A 20,291-nucleotide genomic window follows, 5' to 3' on the forward strand; every position below is an offset into this window, starting at 1 on the left:
ATGGGTTCGATCGTTCCTCTTTGTCAATTTCCCACCAAATTTTTTTTTTTTTTTTGCGAGAATCCCACCAAATCTTACTGTGCAGGTTAAAATCGCTAACAAATCAGTTTGATAGGTGGTAGAACCCTAAATTGCATTCAAAGATATCCTCGTCCACTACGGAGAGGTCCTCGAATGCAATCTATGCCTCTACAGATCTACCCGGGCCTGGCCCGAGCCCAGCCCCAAATAGCAGTTTATGTGTAAAAAGGAGCGGGCAGCCCGGATCGGCCCGATTTTGCTGGCCCGTGGGGTATTGGGCGGGCCTGGACAGAGAGTTCAGACCCCAAAAAACCTGCCTTTTTTACACCCGCAAGATGCTCGGGTCTAGCCGCGGCCGCGAGTAGCAGCGCCGACGGGCAATCACGCGAGCGGCGATCCCGCGGCCCGCCAGCCGCGGCCAACCGCAGCAAGTCGACTCGAGCGCAGCTGCGCGACTTCACCGACGGGCAACGGCGGATTGACGTACGGCGCCGGCAGGCGAGGCCCGCGGTCGCGCCATGACTGGGTTGGCACAGCGCCGGGCTGTGTGATCACATGATGTGGGCGGCGACGTCGTGCAGCGGTGAGAGCCATCGCCGGCCGCCGAACGACGCGAATTAATGGCAAGAATGGACTGCCGGTCTACTGAAGGGCTGGGCAGGACAGCTGCAGCTCGCGAGAAACGAAAGGGTGTTCCGATTCCATCGGTTGTTGGAGGTCGGCCATTTACGAGCCCGGCCGGCGAGCGCCATCCGTAGTCGCCCATCTGAAAGCAGCTTGAGGAGGAACTCGCCCACGTTGTCACAGAGACGTCTTAACGAGGAACTTGGCAAGCAACACCACTTGCATTATCTCCTTGATCACAGGTTTCGATCTTGGCAAAGAAAGACGTCATCCTGAAAATATGTGTGTTTTGGAGATCTATTCAGCTCTCTTTTATGTGCATATTAGAGGCGTTTGGTGTTGTTACGTGCTAACGCTTCTATTTTTTTTATCTTATGTAGTTTCTCGTCCCATTCGTTTTGAGTCGTTTTGAGCAAAGGGAGTAATTCATTGTAAAAACTCTGTTCTTCTTTAATAAATGACAGAGCTCCTGCCCTCTTTTAAAAAAAAACAAGTTCACAACGTTTGATTCAAACCGACAAAAGAATCAACCAATTGATCGATCATAGATTCATAATCAAGCTTCTATGTACAGATTGACATGGAATCTGTCACAATCAACAATCATTCATCGGACGGTATTAGTCAATATTGCACACTTGCTGCTGCTGCTGCTGCTGTAAAAACTGTAATTGACCACTAGAGAACCTTACAAAACAAAACAGTTCAATTTCTACTCCCATGCATGAGTTCGCGCACGCCGATACGGCGTCACTTGGCCGGGCAGCCCATCTCGTCGCGGACCTTGAGGAACACGATGGCGGCGCCGTAGTGCGCGAGCGCGCCGGCGATGACGAGCGCGTGGAAGATCTGGTGGCTGTGGCCCGCGAGGTCGAACGCCCCGGGCCTCCACCGCTCCGGCACCCGCGTCATGTAGAACACGGCGCCGGTCAGGTAGGACACCGCCATGGCGCCCTCGTACGCCAGCGTCACGTTCCGGTGCGGCTCGTGCCAGTTCACGGCGGTCGCGTGCACGGCGGGGACGACGCCCGACAGGCCCATGCCCACGAACAGCAGCGTGCGGTGGGCGCGGTACCGCGCCGCGCTCAGGCGCGGGGACATGAGCGCGTACACGGTGGCCACCCCCGCGGCCGTGATCGCGGACAGGTACACCACCTGCCAGTGCGGGTCGCACTGGAAGATGTAGTAGATGGGAGGGAAGAAGGACACCACGATCATCACCGCGATGCCCGTGTAGTCGAGCCGGATCAGGAACAGGTTCAGCCGGTGCGAGTGGCACGACAGCAGGTGGCACGCGCTGCTGCTCAGCAGGCAGAACATGGCGCCCGCCAGGAACACGAAGAACGGCCACCGTGTCGTCTGCGACGCCACCGCCATGCCGTAGGAGGCCAGCGCCGGGTTCGTCTGCATGAACATGGCCGCACCCTGAACATGCATCAAACACCATTTGTTAATCACTAGCAGGATGGTAATGAGAATTAACAAGAGCATAATTCTAACACTACCATTACATCTGAAAGCAATGTAGTCCAAACACATTAACAAGATGAAAGACAAGTAACTGTCAGGGAAGCAATGCCTAACCATATTCTAATAAGAATTGCTATATATTTACAATGGGGAAGCCATGAAAAGTAAGTAATAACGCAATAGGGGATTTGCTACACATGACGGATTAAGTACCGACATGTTGCATCCCAAGAATCAACAATGAGGTATCATGAGACAGGGAAAGGCTGATATGAAATCCTTTCTGAAACAAGGGTTCATATGAAAACTGAATAGTCACGTGGTATAAACTTGATATCACACGAATTGTGCCTTGTGCTTCAATACACGCCATTTTCACAACCACCTAACCTATAAATTCTATCCTATCGCATACCGTGTCTTGTTACTCTTTAAGTAGGCAGGCGTGAGGATTTTGAGAGGAAAGAAAGTCGCGACAACAACAGAGCCGTGCCGTAGGGGTCATGACACCGGGATGAACTTGATCCCAGCTCAAGATCACAACCAAATCCTCCGAACACATCACTAAAATTAACTTGATGTGATGAAGTGAAGTAAAAGTAACCAGCACATTTGTGGCCTTTTGTCATGGGGGCCAGAAAAAGGCATTCTAAAGAAAGGTGAGTTTAACAAGGTTCATCAAGTGAAGCCATCAGAAGCTCACCCACCCTTGCCTTCCATATCATGCACATCTGAACAAAAAAAAGGTAACAAACCAGTACAGAAAAGTTGAAGCATTCGAAGCTGCAGACAGAATCTCTTAATCATGTGCATCTAACCAGGGCATTTTTACTGCAATCTGGTATCTTCTCCTAGAATTACCATATGAATTAAATGTTTCAGGAAACGAAAGTTACTCACAGATAAGACATCCCCAATATTGCTGGAGACATTTTCAGCAACCTTTGAGATTGGCCTGCAGTCAGAAAAAATGGTGAGAAATTTTATAGTAACTTCTCAATCCAAGAACTACTTTCTTTACATAAGAATCACATAGTAGCTGAAGAAAACATATCTCTTATCGCTATCGAGGTTACATGCATCAGAAGTGAATTTAGTTGGTGAGAATTGTGAATAAACCTAGATTTACTTTCACAAAAAATGTCAGTGGAAACTCACAACAATCATGGGTCCTTGAACCAGAACCTAAGCATGATGTAAAATCCTAGTGGATAACTTATGATATTTGTTCAGTATTACTGAAACATCATATGCGCTACTAATTCTGACTACGCATTCAACAAAATTAACCAATTTGTACTGACATGAAGTAGCAAACTGAGTAGCTCACCAGGAAAGGTGCCCTATCAGATCGGCCACCTGAGGGAAGTACTGGCCAAGATGCACCAGAGCGAGACCGAAGAACAGGATGAACCCAAGGAGATGCCTGAACCCACATGAACATCACATAACCATCAGCAACAAGATTCACAAAACGTGTCCAAGAAAAGGTGATGAAATCGAAATCAGAACATGATTAGCGAGGTGGTGAATCCGTGGCCATGGCATACGTCCAGATGTTGATGGTCTCGTTGTGCCAGGAGAAGAGGCTGAGGACGGCATTGAGGATGGGCCACTCGGAGCGGTAGTAGTTGAGGATGAACTCGTTCTCCTTCATGTACTCCGGCAGCTCGTGGTAGCTCACCAGGGCGTACTTCTTCTTCTCCCCGCCTTCCCCTCCTCTCCCCTGCTGCTTCCTCCTCCTCTTGCCCCATCCTCCTCCTCCTCCCTTCTCCTCCTCCATGGCGACCGGCACTTCTTGGTGGGCACACACAGTGGTGCCCTCACTCTCCACGACCATGGCTTTCTCCCCCCACCCCTCTGTTGCCTCTCTGTCCTTCCTTCTCTCTCTAGAACTATCACAGGGCCAAGAAAGGTTATAAAGTCCTGGGCTTGCAAGAGATGCAGAGCAGTGTGTATTGTGAGCGGAACACAGGAGCAAGTACGAGCAGATGTTGTTGCTAACAAGGCAAGAAATCTATCTACACGTATGGCTCGGTGCAACCAGGGGTGCAGTGCTATTTAAGCTGCCTCTTTTTTTTCTCTCTTTTATTGCCTGAATTTTATCTCTGATTGATGATTCGAACATTATGTTGTTCCAGGGCTCACATGTCGTTGGCCACGTATAATTGTGATTATTATCGTAATAGCTAATATTTTTCTTTATGTTGTGTATGGTATACACACGAGTGAGGCGGCTTGATTGCTTTGACGTGGACATTTAGGCCAGGAGGACAACCACATCAATACTGTTGGGAAGTTAAACAAGAAGCCCACATCAATAATTTCTTTTTATGCACAAAAAGTACAAAAATCAAATAGTAGCAACAGAACATAATTCACTGGCACCGGACCCCAGATATTTAAATTTGAAAGGGACTATAATAAAGTCAAAGGGACATCAATATGGCAGCAAGAAAGTGTATCTTTTAATTCTAGGTTTCAGTATAGCTAAACTGACTCTGTAAACTTAGTACAACACTGGCGTATTTGTGTTTATAATTGCCCACATTTCTGTACCGAACGTAAATTTAGATAAACTAAGGTTACTAGTCTATTCACTGCACGGCCAATTCGAGCTTTATTGCGCTGCGTATCGAATCTAGCTAAATTTAGAGAAACTAAGCTTACTAGGCGCAGCCGGCCAGGTCGAGTTGTTGCGCCTACGCCATCCGCATTTGAGCTCTACTCAACGCCGGTTCTCACTAATTTCATATTCGACTCTTATTTATTGTATCTCCTAAAAAAATCTAGCTAGGCTCGAACGCGGTTCTCACCAATTTCACAATCGGCTCTCATTTACTGTATTTCCAAAAAAAATCTAGCTAAATTACATGCATCTTTACCAATTCTTGTAAAATATGTCTTTCAAATAAGAATGTATGAGTGCAGACTAACCGTCCCAGCAGCTTTTTCAGCAGAATTATAGGTAGTTGTTGTTGCTGGCCTTGGCCCTATCAAACCTTTTGACCCGTTTGAGTTTGTTGGTGTTTGCTGGCCGTCCGTCCATCCATCTTCCCAATCGTCGCAATGAATTCTCCAGCGAGCAGGTCGTCTCCCTATGCCGGTGGCGTGCGGGCAACCGCTGAAACGACGAGGAAACGTGGCGGCCTCAGCGTCGTCGTCAGAGTCCAAACCTGACTAAATGGTGTCACGTAGACTATTATATATGATGAGTCACTAAAAAATAAAAGTTAGCTAATGTCATATGTACACCCTGTGAACACAATGGATTTGCCCCTCACGACGATAATGATGACAATGAGTAGTGTACGTTGAAGGGTTCGTGCCTTTGCAGACCAGCTCAAAGATGGCTTGGACGATGCTGAGAAGTGAGATCCAGAGCTTTCTTGTATGTGCCTGATCTAAACCAAAGCTATCGAAGATGGCTTGAACATTCTGAAAAGGACGGGGGAAAGGTTATTGGCAATCTATTGCTTATACATCCTCTCAAAAATAGATGTCCTACGTCGTACGAGAACAATAGCGATCAATTAATCGCCAAACTTATTTTTTTATTATTGCATCTCTCTCGCTTTTGTTTTTTTAAGAACCTCTCTCGCTTTTGTTATCCTTCACTTAAAAAAAATGGTGGTCAAAGTTCTGCCTCAAAGACTATTTATTGAACAGTTGCGAGTGCCACGTTTTTGTTCATTTTAGGGGCATGGTCGGTCGGCTTAGGTTCTCTTTTGTTACGTGAAGTTGTGAACTCTAGTGGCAACTGTTCATACCTTGGAATGAACCAGAAACAAGCAGGTGCAAGTGTGCAACCCACATTTTCTGGTCGACCTTTTCTCCATCTGATAGGCACATAATTCATGTGTAACATACCCCTTGCTATCACGACTTTGACACTGATATTATTCTATGTATGTGTTCAAGGAAAGCAGCCGTATCACAGTTCCTGATACAGATGGCCAACCATAAACCGATAACCAATCGTTCCCAACTGCTCTCCAGTTTTTCGCAACCTGCGTAAGTTAGCATCGATTATCAAACGTTTCAATCAAAGGCGACGAAAAAAAAAGAAACAAAATGGTTGTAGAACAAGAAAGTCACACTAGTTCAAAAGGCGCTCGTTTCAACGAAAAGGTAGGCATGGAAGTAACACCCAGTGGGAAGTGGTAGAAGAAAAACATGGTGTAATAGTTGCAGCTACTACACCAAACTTGGTAGCTGCTTTGAGTGCAGGTCTCATATCAACAAAAGATGTTTACGCAGATAATATAGGCTTTGGATTTTATACGATGAAGTCAGAGTTGGCGCATGTATTACAGTCGCCACAATAATTTCATAACCAACAACAGCAGAAGATGGATACGGAGATTAATGTTACAACCACAAGACAGGCTGTTGGAAGAACGGAGAAAATAAGAAACATCTTTGCAGATCAATTAGATGGCTGAGGAGAAAACAACAAAACTGTATAGATATATGGTACCCAATTATGCCAAACAGTATTTACACAATCATTAGGAACCCCTCACTAAGTAAAAAAAGAGTGGAGGGTTGCAGAGAAATCATATGCACCACTACGCAGTGATGGAATTTGGGCAACTTTTTGTATAGTGGAAGCTTGATTCCTGAAATGCTTCTTTAAGACGTTTTCACTATCAACATTTGAACAAATTTGTTTCGCCTGTACAGATCGACGTACTCATTGGCTCATTCTTCACTCCAAAATTCCAATGTGCGGATCCAAGGGAATGAAAATCACAGCCCAAGCAGGGACCACACGCATTCACTAAATGACTGACAGGCAAAATCTGCATTTCCACAAGTATGGAAATGATAACACTTGTATGGTATATTTGTATTGTCCATTTTTTTCTTCCTATTAATAACAAAATAGATGGCGCTTGATGTCACTGTGTGGGTATACCAAGCTGTTGCAGAGCAGACCTCATGTCACCAGTGCTGCAACCCTCAATTCCAATGATATTTGAGCTATCAAGAGCAACAACATCTTGTAAAGGATACCTTCTTACTGTATGAATTATATTTGCAGGAGTGTTGAATCCACCCTTAAGAATGACTGTCTTGTGAAGACCTCCAAACAGTTCCTCGTAATCAGAATCACCAGTTTCGCCAACAATAACCACGGCATCTGGCAACTCTATGCCCCATCGAATAGACAAATACCTATAACAGAAAATTTGTTAATAGGAGTACACACATGTAGGTTACTAGGTGCATGGGAATTAAATACACAAAGCATTTTCCAAAGCCAACAAGTAAAATAAAACAGTTGCCTCCTTTGTCACTAAACATAAGTCCTTTTTGACTTCTCAAACTGCTATGCCATACTTTTCAATTAAAAAATACTAGCTTCATGTATTATGAGGAGTATTTTCCAACACAAATATAATGAAATTGTTAATGTGGACAATATACTTCCATATATATTAATGGTCAAATTTTCAAACAGTACTGATCACACGATATTGTATATTTAGTGATGGAGTGGGTACCATCTACTGCTAACTGCTGATCATTTTTGGAATGCAGCAAACATTCGATAGGAATAAAATATAGAATACGTTCCTTTTTCTTTAAGAAGCAGTCCATGGATCATGACACTAAAACACTCATTGTAGTCGGTAGCATTGGAGTTCCCCATTTCAAAGTTACACTTCTTCTAGGAGTTCACATAGCAAGGGTTCATAACCATTGTATTCACGTGGGCTTATAGTCAAACCAGTCTGGGCCGAGATAAGAATCCCATCTGGATTCCTAAACGATTCACAGTCACTGTTAACACCTATTCACACCCGATCCTGGCCTATTTTTACCTATTTATAGTTTTCGCACATATTCTGGTAACCACCCAGTTCCTGGCCATCATCCAGCAAAGCAGTGGAGTCCGTGACCAAGCAGGTGAGAACCACCCCCAGTTTCAGTAGTTTTAACCCTGACTATATGTGATTAGCTGGGACCCAAACAAAGCAATAGAGTATGGTTTTCCTTACTCCCATTATGTCTAGTCATCTATAGAAAATAGTTATGATTGTCCACACACAAGAAATCATCCAATGTGAAGAGCAATATTGCTCAGTGACATCGCAAAGGTCAGTGAGTTGATAAAATAGAATCAAATGGCTCGTTGAAATGTGGTCCCCAATCCAACAAGTTATCGTCACAGTGGATGGTATCTTCCAATTTATACCTTTTCTGATGGTACAGAGATAATTTTCTCATAAATTTAAGCAAGGAAAGAATAGATTCTCTGGAAAAGGATTTTTTTTTTTAAAAAAAAGAAGCTTCGCACCCAATGATATGTGCATCAGAACAGATATATGATTGTTTAAAAAGGGGCATTTAGATGATTAAAGAACGAAGAAATCAAGCACCAGACCTTAGAGCCTGAGATCGTGATGCATGAATTGGAACTACAGATAGCCTGGTAGCACCATGGTTATACAGAGCATGACAACGCAGTGACTGAATCCTCATCAACTTTTGCAGCTCCTTCAAAGGAGGCAACTACAATACATAAACAAGTTATAAATAAAAAAATTGCATAGCAAACTGAAATGAACTTGAATAGTTGACATAATAAACGAACAAAATTTCAACCAAATACTAGAAGATTCTGGAACGGAGCTTACATGATTTGGATTAACCACTTTAAATGCAAGACAATATGTTGAAGAATGTTCTGAATCTTCAAAAATGACTTGCTTTTCAATTCTTCCCCTTCTTTCTACTACTGAAGAAGCCCACTTTACTAGGTACTTCCTTAAACCTTCTCCTCCCCAACGATACTCAATATGTGATCGGTAATTATGGTCCAATGCAAATGTAATACGGGATTTTTTTGACATATCACTAGACTGTGAAGGATAATATATATCACTCCCACTATTGCATATGAAGGCATCAAAATCAGTAGGAAGCATGCCTGTACATGTAACTAGAGAATGTATCTCTGCTATTGTCAGTGAAGTTGACAGCACAAAACCTGTCGAACCTGACAATGTTCCAAAGCGTGTAGCCTCAATAGAATTTCTGATAATCTGAATTAGATCATCCTTACTAACAGAGTCTACAGCAATAACAAAGATATGCTTCCTTCCCTTCATAGGCACCTTCTGGTCTTCTTTGCTTGCAAAAGCAGGATGTCTTGGGCCAAGAGTTAATATCCTTGACACATAATTTTTACAATGTTCAGGCCAAGAAAACCGGTGTATATTTTTCAGCCCATTCTCTCGACATCTCGACCAAAACTGCTTTTCAGAAAGCATCTTACAGAGGGCATCTGCAATTGCATGCTGATCATGGGGATCAACAAGGAGACCGTTGTCCAGAACCTGCATCAACATCCATCAGAAAGGTACCAGTCCGTTACAGCTGTAAGTTGGTACGATTTTAGTTTAAGAAGAGGCACAATGTGATGTATGAACCTGATGAATTTCAACAGGAGCTCCATTTTTTGTTGCAATTACAGGCAAACCGTGCATGGCAGCCTGCTCACAAAATATAAGGATTGGTGGTACTCAGGATACAGAAATGGTAAGTGCTACAAAACTGAATTTAGATTTCAGTAGTTTTGACCTCTATCAAGGTGACACCAAATTGTTCAAAGTAAGCAACGTTTACAAAAGCACCCTGCAAATGTTCAACAGATGGTGTCAGCAACTCAGCATCAACATGCATATCATGCATATAGCAGGAAAATATTACTGGTGAATGCCACATAACAAAGGAAAATGGCTGCTATTATTTCACACTCAGGTATGGCATGAGTACTTTTCAGAAACAGATAGACATTAAAGAAGCACTTCAAATGCTTCGTATTCAAAACAAGGCATGGCACCACCAATTTCTTTTGCTTAAAACAATTTACCTTGGTTCTTGCTGCCAAACGATAAATATCAGGAACTTCAGAGTGTTTGTGATGTTTTGGGTATGCCACTTGACCATATAAATCATACTCATCAGTCAATGTAAGCACCGATGTCAGAACAGCTGCACTGATTTTATGCATTTTGGAAATAGCCTCACGGTTACCCATTATCAGTGTCTGGAATGCAAAATCAAATGTTTGTAAGAAAAAAGTGTTCGGGGCATTCCATATTATTAGCAGATGTAAATCTATCGCAACACGTTTATGATACTGGAAAACAATATATCTAAAACACCAAAATGCTAGGTTCTAAGTCTTATCTTACAAGGTTAGCAAGTTCCCTCAATGGACGGCATTCACCAAATGCCTTCACAAGCGTTGTAATATTCTTTTCAGCATAAGGACGGGCAATAGCCAGAATCATAGGTTTCCTAGGATTTGTGAAGAACCGCATTATCTGTCATCACATACAGACCATCAGCACACAGACTTTTTGTTTTTTTTTTTAAAAGGACTAACAGGAATAAACTAGTCAGTGTTATCAATTGTTTAAGTAAGTCAACTAGAAAGTGAGATCTTGCATGTGCAAATCTGGAGATATTTTCGCGACCTCAGACCAAATAGATGGATCCTCGGAGGCTGGAGATGGGCTATCTTCATCTCCAGCCATATCAAAATCATGAACCATATGGCCGAATTCAACACCTGGAGGAATTATCTGCAAAGCAAGGAGTAGAAAACTAAAGTATTTTAAACATCTATAGTAGACAATGCTAGCAAGCTTGGGTACTGCTAATTGCCGAAGTATGAAATATAGTTGAAAAAAATGCTAGTGATAACTGATTGTTGAAGGAAGAAAAAAGAATCAGAGTAAAGGTGTCTACTCACAACCATACGAGGCATATAACGACCATAACAGTTAGCACCACGCTTGACTAGCGCACGGAGCTTCCTTGCAAGCATGACCTCAAAACCATCATACAAGTTCCACTGCTCTTCTATCTCTTGCCTGGTGCTTGCGATAACTATTTCAGATGCATCAAGAGACAACTCCTCTGCCTCAATTCGGCACATTATTTTGTATGCCATGTTAATTTGTTCTCTTGTCTGTCTCCCTTGCTTGAGAAGCCCTTCCAACTTATCTTTCCCAAGAAAATGCCCTGTAAACACCATGGGAACATTAAGTGCTCCAGATAGTAGAGCAGCAGCAACTCCTGAACTGGCATAATGGCCATGAATCACAGCAGGCCACACTGGACATCCACTGCCGATTTCTTCACCTATAGTTTTTGACATCCACACTATATGACCCAGTGCACCATCAACAAATTCTTGAATGAAAGGCCAGATATGTTCTTTAGTTAGATACTTGTCTTTGGGCCCAAATGGTATTCTGATGATATATGCGCCACTGTTTTCTCCTCTTTCATATTTGAAGCTCTTGAAGCTTGTTGAAGCCAGCATTTCGGATGGTTCACCATAACCACGATTGAAATTTGGGGCTAAGATTTGCCTTGTCAATAGATCAACCCGGTAAACTCCAGGAGATGAACTTAATGCTTTAGCAAGCTCCACGACATATTTGACCTACAAAATGGCGCACAGTGGATGCAACTGAAAGTATGTCCTTACATGATATCTTTTTAGTGGATATTTTCAAATGATCAAATGGAAGAAATAGCTACCCCGCTTAACTATAAGATAAGGTTTGAGTTATTCATTCTGGGAAAGAAATGCACTTTTACTTAATTGTATAATTAAATGCACCGACAACACCATTACCTGGCCACCAGTATCTGAATCACGGCCAAGCTCCATATTGTCTCCACGGATCAGACCATGAAGGCTATAGAATACATCATAAAACAAATTCTATGGCAATTAGATTTCAACACCAATACCGACAAGCCAAAGGATTACATCATATATATTAAACTGGGCTATAGGGACAGCATGTGATACCATCACTTCTGAGTATAGAGTATTTATGAACAGTATGCAGGCTAAATCTAAGTAGATTTCCTTTATGCAATTTTTTTTGGCAACAGATGGGGGGGGGGGGGCTCTTGGTGTGCAATTGTATACAGTTATTAAACAAAGTTCTTCCATTAACTGTAGGTCATTTTGCGTCAGATATGAATAACATCATGTTACATGATGAACTAATCACATGCAACCTAATCGATCTGTAACGTGTACTTTTCTTACATTAAAGGAATTAAATAAAAGTGTCAAGATATATAAAGTGGAATTTGTTAAATAAACTATCTTATACCTGATCAACACTATGTATAGCCTGTCAACTGAACTGATCCTAGGTGTGTTCCCAGTTGTGCTGTCACCGTAGGCAACAGATGGATCACCAGCATCCTCTCCCTTTACTCCTTCAAAGAGATCTTCAGACATATCTGCAGTAGCATCATTTCGTGGCTTCTCAGTCTCTAGACGCCGTTTTGACAAGCGATTGGCTTCCTCTTTCTCAAACTGAATATTAAAAAATTTAGGTAATAAAGAAACAAAAAAATGGAAGAGATAGAAGTCCAAATGTAAGTGAACATGTAGTTTTCACATAAGGTGAAAATGCGAAAATAAACTGAACTACAAAAAACTACCTTTTGATAACCAACATCATCAGGTTAGAAGTGAAAGCAACACCAAATGCACAAGCAAAAAAAAAAAAAACTTATGTAACGTGGATATATCTTATGAACCAATGAGAGTTGTTGGAAAATTTGGAATACAAGTAAAAATATGAAGACTTGAGATTGTGCAATCCAAAGAGACCAATTTTATTTAGTTTGCATGTTGAAATAATTCAAATGATCTTTGGTCAACTAAATAATTGATTCCATTTTTGGACTAAGATGAGAAAAGGACTGCTACGAATATAAACATGATCAAGTGCTGACAACAAATCAAACAGTGGTGCAAACATGAACCAGGATGGATCAAAGTTAATGTGGCTTCCCAGAGCAATCCGGACTAGGTAGCGCTAGGATGGTTGTTCATGATGAAAAGGGCGAGGTATTGGTTACGGGGGGGGGCACCTCATATGGCATTGTTCAGCCGCAGAAGAAACTGAGCTCATTGCTTGTCGCAAAGGACTTGACTAACTCATCAGCGGGCAAGAGGGCCAATTATCTTAGAATATGATTGTGCCAAAGTGTATTGAGCACTTGGTGCTCCAAGATTGTAGTTCTACTCTCAAGTGAGCAATATCTCTCTTTTTCCTCGCAAAAAAGTAACTTTTCAAAGATCACTTAATTAATATTTTTACCATCCTGTCAACTTAAAACCATTGTTCTTAAGGCAGTAAGGCGAGGCATGGCGACCCACCCCCTTCCAATCGCCTAGGCGTTCAAGGCGAGGCAAGGAGATGCCATACACAAAGCCATACATGTAACAGAGTATATTTTCTAGAGGAAAAATAGAAATGAAAAGGGGAAAAGAAGATAGATGAGCCAGCTTAAGGCACAACCCACCCAACCAGGTCAGCCCAATTCGTCCCCAATCCACCCTAACAGGTAAACCTAATTGCACACCTTCTCTCTGTCCTCCTCACCACTTCCCCTCTCCAGCCGCCACCATCTCTCTTCCTCTTCTCCCTCCCGTCCTGCCCCTCCCACTTCCTCAGCCTCCTAGGCACCCACCCCACGATCTGGACGAGGATATGGCGGTTGGAGAGGGACGGATGGCGCTAGAATCAGGACGGAGAGAGGCGGGTGAGGCCAAAATCGAGCTGGAGAGGTGTGGGTGACGATGGAATCGACTGGAGAAGGATGGGCGATGGCAAGCATTAGTGAGATCAAGGCATGCACATAAGGCGGAGGCGACGCCTTGCCACTGCACCTCGCCTGGACGCCTAGGCGACGCCTTAAAAAGCATGATTAGAACACATCTGTTGTTTGGGATCACCATATTCCCCCTGTAGCTTTCTGCAAGCCCGTGAGTAGCCTCATTCATATCCTTGGCATCGACATGGTGTGTAAATGGTCTTAAGCATCAGTGGCGAGAGGTAAGTAGGGTGGCAAACAGAGTAAGATGAGAGACTGCACTGCATGGGAGGAGCTCCTTAGTGACACAGTTGGCACCACCGTTGACACTGAAGCAGGTCTCATCGAAGACCTCAATGGCAATAATGATGTCTGCTACCTAACCATGGGTTAATTCATCATACCCTCCTAGCAGATCTGCAATAGAAGAACTGCACAGCGCTGCTTGCCACCCAATAGGACTAATTTGTGCTATACAGTTTTTCACCTGCTAGCAGATCAAAACCTCCAGTTTCGGGATGTAGCGGCCACACTGGCGGTAGCTGTGTCAATGTGGGTGGTGTTGATGAGGTGGATGAAGGCAGAGGAGAGTACAGCATCTAGATCTGGCAAGGGTGACAGGCTGGCCTGACCTTGGGCTATCTTGGATCTTGGCTTTGGTGGCGATGGTAATGAGGGCTTCTAGAAGTCATCTCATAGAGTGAGTGCATTACCACAGAGATATGCAAGGATGGGTGAGGACCGAAGAGTAGAGGAGCAACCTTGGAAGTTTAGGTCTTTAGGATCTGTTGATTTTCAGAGTGTGAAAAGTCAAAGAAGGTCTAATGGATGGTTACGGAGTAGTAAAATGACTAACAAAGTGATCTTTGAACGGAAATAAAAATGTGTCAAAATCTTTCAACAGTACATTGATAAAAGCGATAATCTTTGGATGCTACATAGCCAACTTCCCTATAATAAATCTTGTCACATAAAACCCAAACTTGCAGCAAAGACCTGGAAAATAAGGTGTGCACAAAAGTTGCCTCTGTGTGAATGTCCTTATCGATTGAAAGGCCCACCTCAACTTGTTCTCATCCAAACCAACATAAGATTATAGGTTCAGAGTTGTCAGCAAAACTCTCAAAAATACTTGCTTGGTAGCGGACACTAACTGGCGCCCCGGAATGGACAAGACCATTGTGAATGTTCTCAGATTTTTTTTTCCTGGTTGAGTCATGTGAGCTTGGTATTCTCAGCCAGCTACAGTTTCAAAATCTTCAGTCTTTTTCTACCAGGAGGTACCACCTCAGCAGCATAGTGTGCATTGAATGGTGAATGAACGGAAGGGGTAGAATTAAATGCAGAAGTAAAATATGTTGGACTTGATTGAAGAAAATGGAAGATTTGGATTTGTGTGTAAACAGAGAATCTCTTTTGATAGACAAACTACTTGGCTTTTGAGGTTGAATTACACAGAAACAAACTAAACGGACCTGAAACTCCTACCAAACACAAGGTCCAGCACACTTCTCCATAGTGCTGGGACTTGGGCCATGCCGTACCGGCACGGCCCGGCCCCGTCATGTGCCACGCCGTGCTATGCTTACTGGGCACAATCGGCCCATCGTACCGTGTCGTGACAGCACGAGTCAACTCCAAGAAGGCCCAAGAACAACCCACGTGCCGTCGCCGTGTCGTGCCAGCTCAGGCACGGCCCTGCTCCATGTCGCCTGACAATACTTACATATTTATCTCTTACTATCTCACACTTTACCTCTCATACTCACACATGCTCCATGTCGCCCGATAATACTTACATATATATCTCTTAACATATCACACTTATGTCTCTCATGCTCACACATCTCTCTAGTGTCTCACACTTTGTATTAGAGAGATTAGAGAATAAACACGAGAAAATAGTCATGCAGATTGTGCCATACCCTTTTCGTGCCGTGCTAGCACGTGCACGGCCCAAGCCATCGTGTCTGCCGGCACGCCCACCGTGCCAAGGTCCTAAGCACGGCACGACCCTCGTGTTCGTGCCATACCGGCCCAGCCCAAAATATTCCGTGCCATACCGTGCTTTAGGCCGTGCCAAAACTCATGTTGTGGGCGGCCTAGGAATGGCACGACCCAAGTCCTAGCTCTACTTCTCCACTTTGCTATTAGGAAAAAAAAAATGTCCTTTTCCGAATGCATTGGAGAATACCACGTGGCCTGCATTCTATTAAACGACACAAGTGTGCAATTATTACAGATTCTCCAAAGAAAAAGCATATTATTCATTATCAGTACTATTTTGTAACACCCTAACTTTCAAATTTTCTCAATAGTATAAAATTTTGCTAGAATTAAATAGGGGTAGTAGATTTTTGTTCAATTAGAAAGGAAATTAATTTCTAAATTTAATTTGCCATAGGTTATAACCATGCTTGATGCATTCATGCTGCTGTAGTTTGCAATAGGTTTTTTATGGGTGAAAAATGTTTGCAGAAGTTTGCTAGAAGGCGCTCATTTAAAACTTTTTGTGAAAATGGATTAAAAGCAAATAGAAAAGCTTTTCCAAATTCTAAAATCCTAACCAGGCCAATTTTCCTTCCCAAAGCCAGCCCAAACCCACCTCTCTCCCTCCCCTTTCCCCTCCTAGGTTGCCTTCCCTTCTCCCTTTCCGCATGGGCCAAAGCCCATTTGCTTTTCTCCCTCCCCCTCCCTTCTCTCTCGGGCCGAGCCGGCCTTCTCCCGGCCGAGCCTCCGCCGCGCTGAGCCGCCAAGCCGCCGGCTCCCCTTCTCCCACCTCGGACCGCTCCCACTCCCCTCCGCCGACGGCCGTTCAAATCCGCGCCTCCCCGCGCCCGTTCTCCTCCCCAAAACGATCGAATTCGAAGCATTAAGCCCCATCAAGACACCCTCATTTGTTTTCCCCTCCGCAATCCTCTCTATTGCTCGGGTTAGTGCGGTAACCACCGACCCTAATGGCCATTATCTCCGGTCGTTTCTCCTCTGCGCGCCCTAGCCGCTCCACTCGATCTCGCGCCTATTTAAGCCGCATGTGGCCTTCGCGGCTAGGTTCGCAACTCCTCCACTTGCTCACGCCCTGACTCCTCGCCCGTAGCACCGTCGCCGCCGCTTTCTTCTTCATCTCCGGTGAGATGCGCTGCCGCCACTCTTCCCGCGTCTCTGCGCCGTCTCCGACCGAATTAACCGCTTCTCCGGCTCCGCAGGTGCCTCTGGAGGCGATCCTGTGGGTCGTCGTCGTCGATCCAGTTCCGGAACTCCTTCCCTGACGCCGCAACGACCGCCGTCTTCGCCTTCTCCGTCGTCCGACCGCCTCGACCCCACTCCGGCCTCATTCTTGCTCGAGGTGAGCTCGCCGACGCCTCCTCTCCCTTTTCCACCGCTCGTCGGAGCTCCCCGGCCGCCGAAGCGCCATTCTGGCCACTCTCCAGCCGTCCGCCACCGTGCTGAGCCCCGTTGGCACCTCGATCCACTGTGGACCCGTGGATCGAGGGCCCCCCTTCGGTTCATAGTCGTGTAGACCCAGTCCGCGTGATTTCAATAATAAAAATATTTCAATTATGAATAATGACGTTAGCATGCGCAATAAATAAGTTATTCAGTATAAAAATTAATCGATTATTTCTCTGATAATAAGAAAATTTGCAGAAACACCCATAGAACTTCAAATGCTTATAACTTTATGCTCGTACCTCCGTTTAGACGATTTTTGCGCTCAAATTCTCGTAGCATGTAGAATCTTTTTATAGGGTTTTTATCAAGTTTTAGTGTTGTCTAGTGTCCTGTTCTTATGTTTTATTGTGTGCTCGTGTAGACGAATCGGTTCAAAAGCAGTTTGAAAGTTTTCAGGAAGAAGACTTTGAAGGAACCGTGCATCACCTTGACGAAGGCAAGTGTCTTGACCATGTTGAGAACCCAGTTTTCATATAAAGTCAATTTACAAAACATGCATGTTGTTTTTGTGGTGAAATAGGTAGGATAGCAAAACACTAGCTTTATATATAGGTTTTACCCTTGTAGATGCTTAATTCTCAAATAATATCATGTTTCTGCTTAGCCATGCTTTTAGATGAACATGTAGTATGTAGGTGATGAATCATGAGGCATGAGCTGTGAAATTAAAAGTTGAGATAAAAGTGTGTTAAGATAATTGATGTTGTTAAGGGAATTAGCAACAAGGAATCTAGAGTTTGGGCAAGAAGGGAATGTTGGTGCGTGTCTGTTGATATGTTCCAGGCACGGTTAACTTTGGATGGATATTTTGATGATTACCCTCGTTGGATGGTCGGCGGTCTTACCCATACCATGTTAAGGACCGGTTCGTAGAGCGACCACACATGACAACAGTACAACCACGAGACTTATATGGTACGACTTGTCTAAGTAACTAGATGTTCTCCTAGTGGTGTATGAGCCTAATGGATGTGTAGAGAATGAAGGGGTACTTCCCGATTCTACCTGGCACAAGAGGGGGCTTCTAGAGTGGAGGTTTACTCCACTTATGTACGGCGGCGAAATCTCAGCGGGCAAATACATGCTGGGACTCTTTGGAAAACGCTCGTAGTAGTCTCTCGGCGCACACCTCGAAAGTGTGTAAGGTACCGACGGGTATCGGCAAAAGAGTTGAGCATGATTCGTGGGTAAAGAGTACCAACCTCTGCGGAGTGTCAAACTGAATATTCAGCCGTGCTCACGGTTACGAGCGCCATGGACCCTCACATGATTAGTTGAGTTGATGTTTACCGTGGTAAAGATATTGTTGAATTCTCGGAGGTTACATGAGATCAATTACACTTCTTTTCTTTTAAAAAAACTATTTTCTGTAACATTAGTCTAAAATTGGCTTTTATGGAAATTAAACCCTAGATGATAGAAATCTTGGTTTAAGCCTTCATGTCATACTTTCGCCCACTTGCTAAATATTGGAAATACTCACGCTTACTTTTCAGAATGTGAAGTTTTTGAAGAATATTCTGAAGACAATGCAAAGTTCTAAGCTTGTGGAGTTTCCGATCGACTGCTTTAGGAGTAAGCATTGCGTCGTGGTTCTTTTCCGCTGTTATGTAATTTTATTTAGACCTGTGTGGTCATTTTGTAATAAATAACGTTGTAATAATGAGTATTGTGTCTGTTTTCCACTAATAACATCACTATATGTATGTGTAACTGATCCTGGTATATATATAGTTTACATTCGATTTGACCTTAAAATCAGGTGTGACATATTTATTCTTTCTACAGGTTTTGGTGACCCTGGTAGCAGTGCAACTCACTTTTGCTCCATCTATCCAGCTAGATCAATAAAGTTTTTGTGCTAATTTTCAGACTTCTCACCTTATCTATTAGATGACCTAGTAGAAAGCTTTGCAGTGCGGCATGCCCTATTCTGGTCAGTGCAACCAATATATACCAATTATTCACCAGGTCCAAAGGGACATGCTATACTCTTATACATGGTAGCTGTTTATCAAGCTCATTTGACAAAGTGGCAAGTAACCACGGAGAGATGATGAAGAGCAGGAGACCAGGTGACCATAACAGCACACTCGAAATTATCCAATTACAAAACGAATTTGAGAGGCGTGGCATATTGTTTCAATAATTCAATGTCTTGCCCCGGTATAATCTGTGATCAGACGAGCCAGGAACGGACCTACCTAACATTGTAGGCCGGTTACCAGCCAGATCCACATTTTTGTGGTACTTCTGGCTGGATTCCTTTGCAAGTTTCGAGAAGGACCATTGATCGATCAATCGAGCACCTATACCAAGAACAATCGAGCTTTTAGTCCTTACTACGCAAAACCACGCCAATCTAACGCACAAATCCACCTGTCGGAGCCCAGCTTGCAGACAGAATCATCGAAACCCACATGGCCACATCAAGAGCATAACAAGCAGAACGAAGAGAGAAACGAAACGAACCAAGAGCGAATAAGGCGCACCTCCTTCTTCTTCCTGGCGAGGTTCCAGATCCTCCAGGTCATGTTCTCCAGCCGCGTGTTCTTCTCCTGCGGGCTCCGCATCGCTAACGCCTGCGCCCACCCACCACGCGCACACGGGTCACACACAGATCGATCACACGTCAGCGAGCAAGAACGGCAGCAGCAAGCCGGGGATTCGCGCGCGCACGGGCGCCGCTGCGCGGAGCGCGTACGTACCCGGAGCCAGGTCTTGTAGAGGTCGGTCTCGTCGTACCCGGTGATGACCTCCTCGACGAAGTACCTGGCGGGGGAGCAGTGGCCCCGCTCGCGGAGCAGCAGAGAGAGGCGGTCCCCGCCGCCACCCCCGCCCCTGGCGGCGCCGGCTCCGGCGCCCGCGGCGCCCTTGCCGGCATCGAGGATGGCGTCGAGGTAGCTGTTGATCCAGTTGTCGTTGCCGTACATCGCCGGCGAAATCGAAGCGAATGGGCGCGGCGGGTGAGGGGTGGGGAAGGGAAGTGGTGGTGGGCGGCGACGAGAAAGAGAAACAAAAATGGAAAGGAAATGGGAGGGCGAAATGGGAATGGGTTGTAGTTA

General features: G+C 44.3%; 2 protein-coding genes across 8 annotated transcripts; both read right to left on the bottom strand.

The window, feature by feature from the left end:
* Nucleotides 1-1,192: 1,192 nt before the first annotated feature.
* Nucleotides 1,193-4,250, bottom strand: LOC133883355 (heptahelical transmembrane protein ADIPOR1-like). 2 transcript variants are annotated; one of them, XM_062322659.1, is made up of 4 exons: nucleotides 3,666-4,250; nucleotides 3,446-3,541; nucleotides 3,016-3,070; nucleotides 1,193-2,070 (listed from the first exon to the last, which is right to left on the bottom strand). In XM_062322659.1, exons 1-4 carry the CDS (start codon nucleotides 3,953-3,955, stop codon nucleotides 1,396-1,398), a joined length of 1,116 nt encoding a protein of 371 aa, XP_062178643.1. In that variant the 5' UTR covers nucleotides 3,956-4,250; the 3' UTR covers nucleotides 1,193-1,395. The 2 variants fall into 2 exon arrangements, with proteins under 2 accessions (XP_062178643.1, XP_062178644.1); XM_062322660.1 differs by having other exon boundaries at nucleotides 1,227-2,049; nucleotides 3,666-4,235.
* A 2,298-nt stretch (nucleotides 4,251-6,548) lies between these two features.
* On the bottom strand, nucleotides 6,549-20,291 carry LOC133883356 (probable sucrose-phosphate synthase 3). 6 transcript variants are annotated; one of them, XM_062322661.1, is made up of 13 exons: nucleotides 19,935-20,291; nucleotides 19,719-19,808; nucleotides 12,276-12,484; nucleotides 11,783-11,846; nucleotides 10,889-11,587; nucleotides 10,611-10,718; nucleotides 10,326-10,457; nucleotides 10,001-10,177; nucleotides 9,709-9,762; nucleotides 9,558-9,620; nucleotides 8,763-9,464; nucleotides 8,510-8,637; nucleotides 6,549-7,296 (listed from the first exon to the last, which is right to left on the bottom strand). In XM_062322661.1, exons 1-13 carry the CDS (start codon nucleotides 20,157-20,159, stop codon nucleotides 7,020-7,022), a joined length of 2,928 nt encoding a protein of 975 aa, XP_062178645.1. In that variant the 5' UTR covers nucleotides 20,160-20,291; the 3' UTR covers nucleotides 6,549-7,019. The 6 variants fall into 6 exon arrangements, with proteins under 6 accessions (XP_062178645.1, XP_062178646.1, XP_062178647.1 ...); XM_062322662.1 differs by having other exon boundaries at nucleotides 19,699-19,808; nucleotides 19,972-20,285; XM_062322663.1 differs by having other exon boundaries at nucleotides 12,276-12,408; nucleotides 19,972-20,282.

The sequence above is a fragment of the Phragmites australis genome, chromosome 10 (genome assembly GCF_958298935.1).
Source record: "Phragmites australis chromosome 10, lpPhrAust1.1, whole genome shotgun sequence".
NCBI classification, from domain to species: domain Eukaryota; kingdom Viridiplantae; phylum Streptophyta; class Magnoliopsida; order Poales; family Poaceae; genus Phragmites; species Phragmites australis.

Excerpts from the sequence above, each read along its gene's own strand:
- LOC133883356 (XM_062322661.1), bottom strand. The coding sequence starts at position 20,159 with ATGTACGGCAACGACAACTGGATCAACAGCTACCTCGACGCCATCCTC. Across the intron at positions 10,458-10,610 it reads ATCCATCTATTTGGTCTGAG|ATAATGCGGTTCTTCACAAA; the intron begins GTCGCGAAAATA and ends ATGTGATGACAG. Across the intron at positions 9,621-9,708 it reads TTGGTGTCACCTTGATAGAG|GCTGCCATGCACGGTTTGCC; the intron begins GTCAAAACTACT and ends TTTTGTGAGCAG.
- LOC133883355 (XM_062322659.1), bottom strand. The coding sequence starts at position 3,955 with ATGGTCGTGGAGAGTGAGGGCACCACTGTGTGTGCCCACCAAGAAGTG. Across the intron at positions 3,542-3,665 it reads GAGACCATCAACATCTGGAC|GCATCTCCTTGGGTTCATCC; the intron begins GTATGCCATGGC and ends ATGTGGGTTCAG. Across the intron at positions 3,071-3,445 it reads CTGATAGGGCACCTTTCCTG|GCCAATCTCAAAGGTTGCTG; the intron begins GTGAGCTACTCA and ends TTCTGACTGCAG.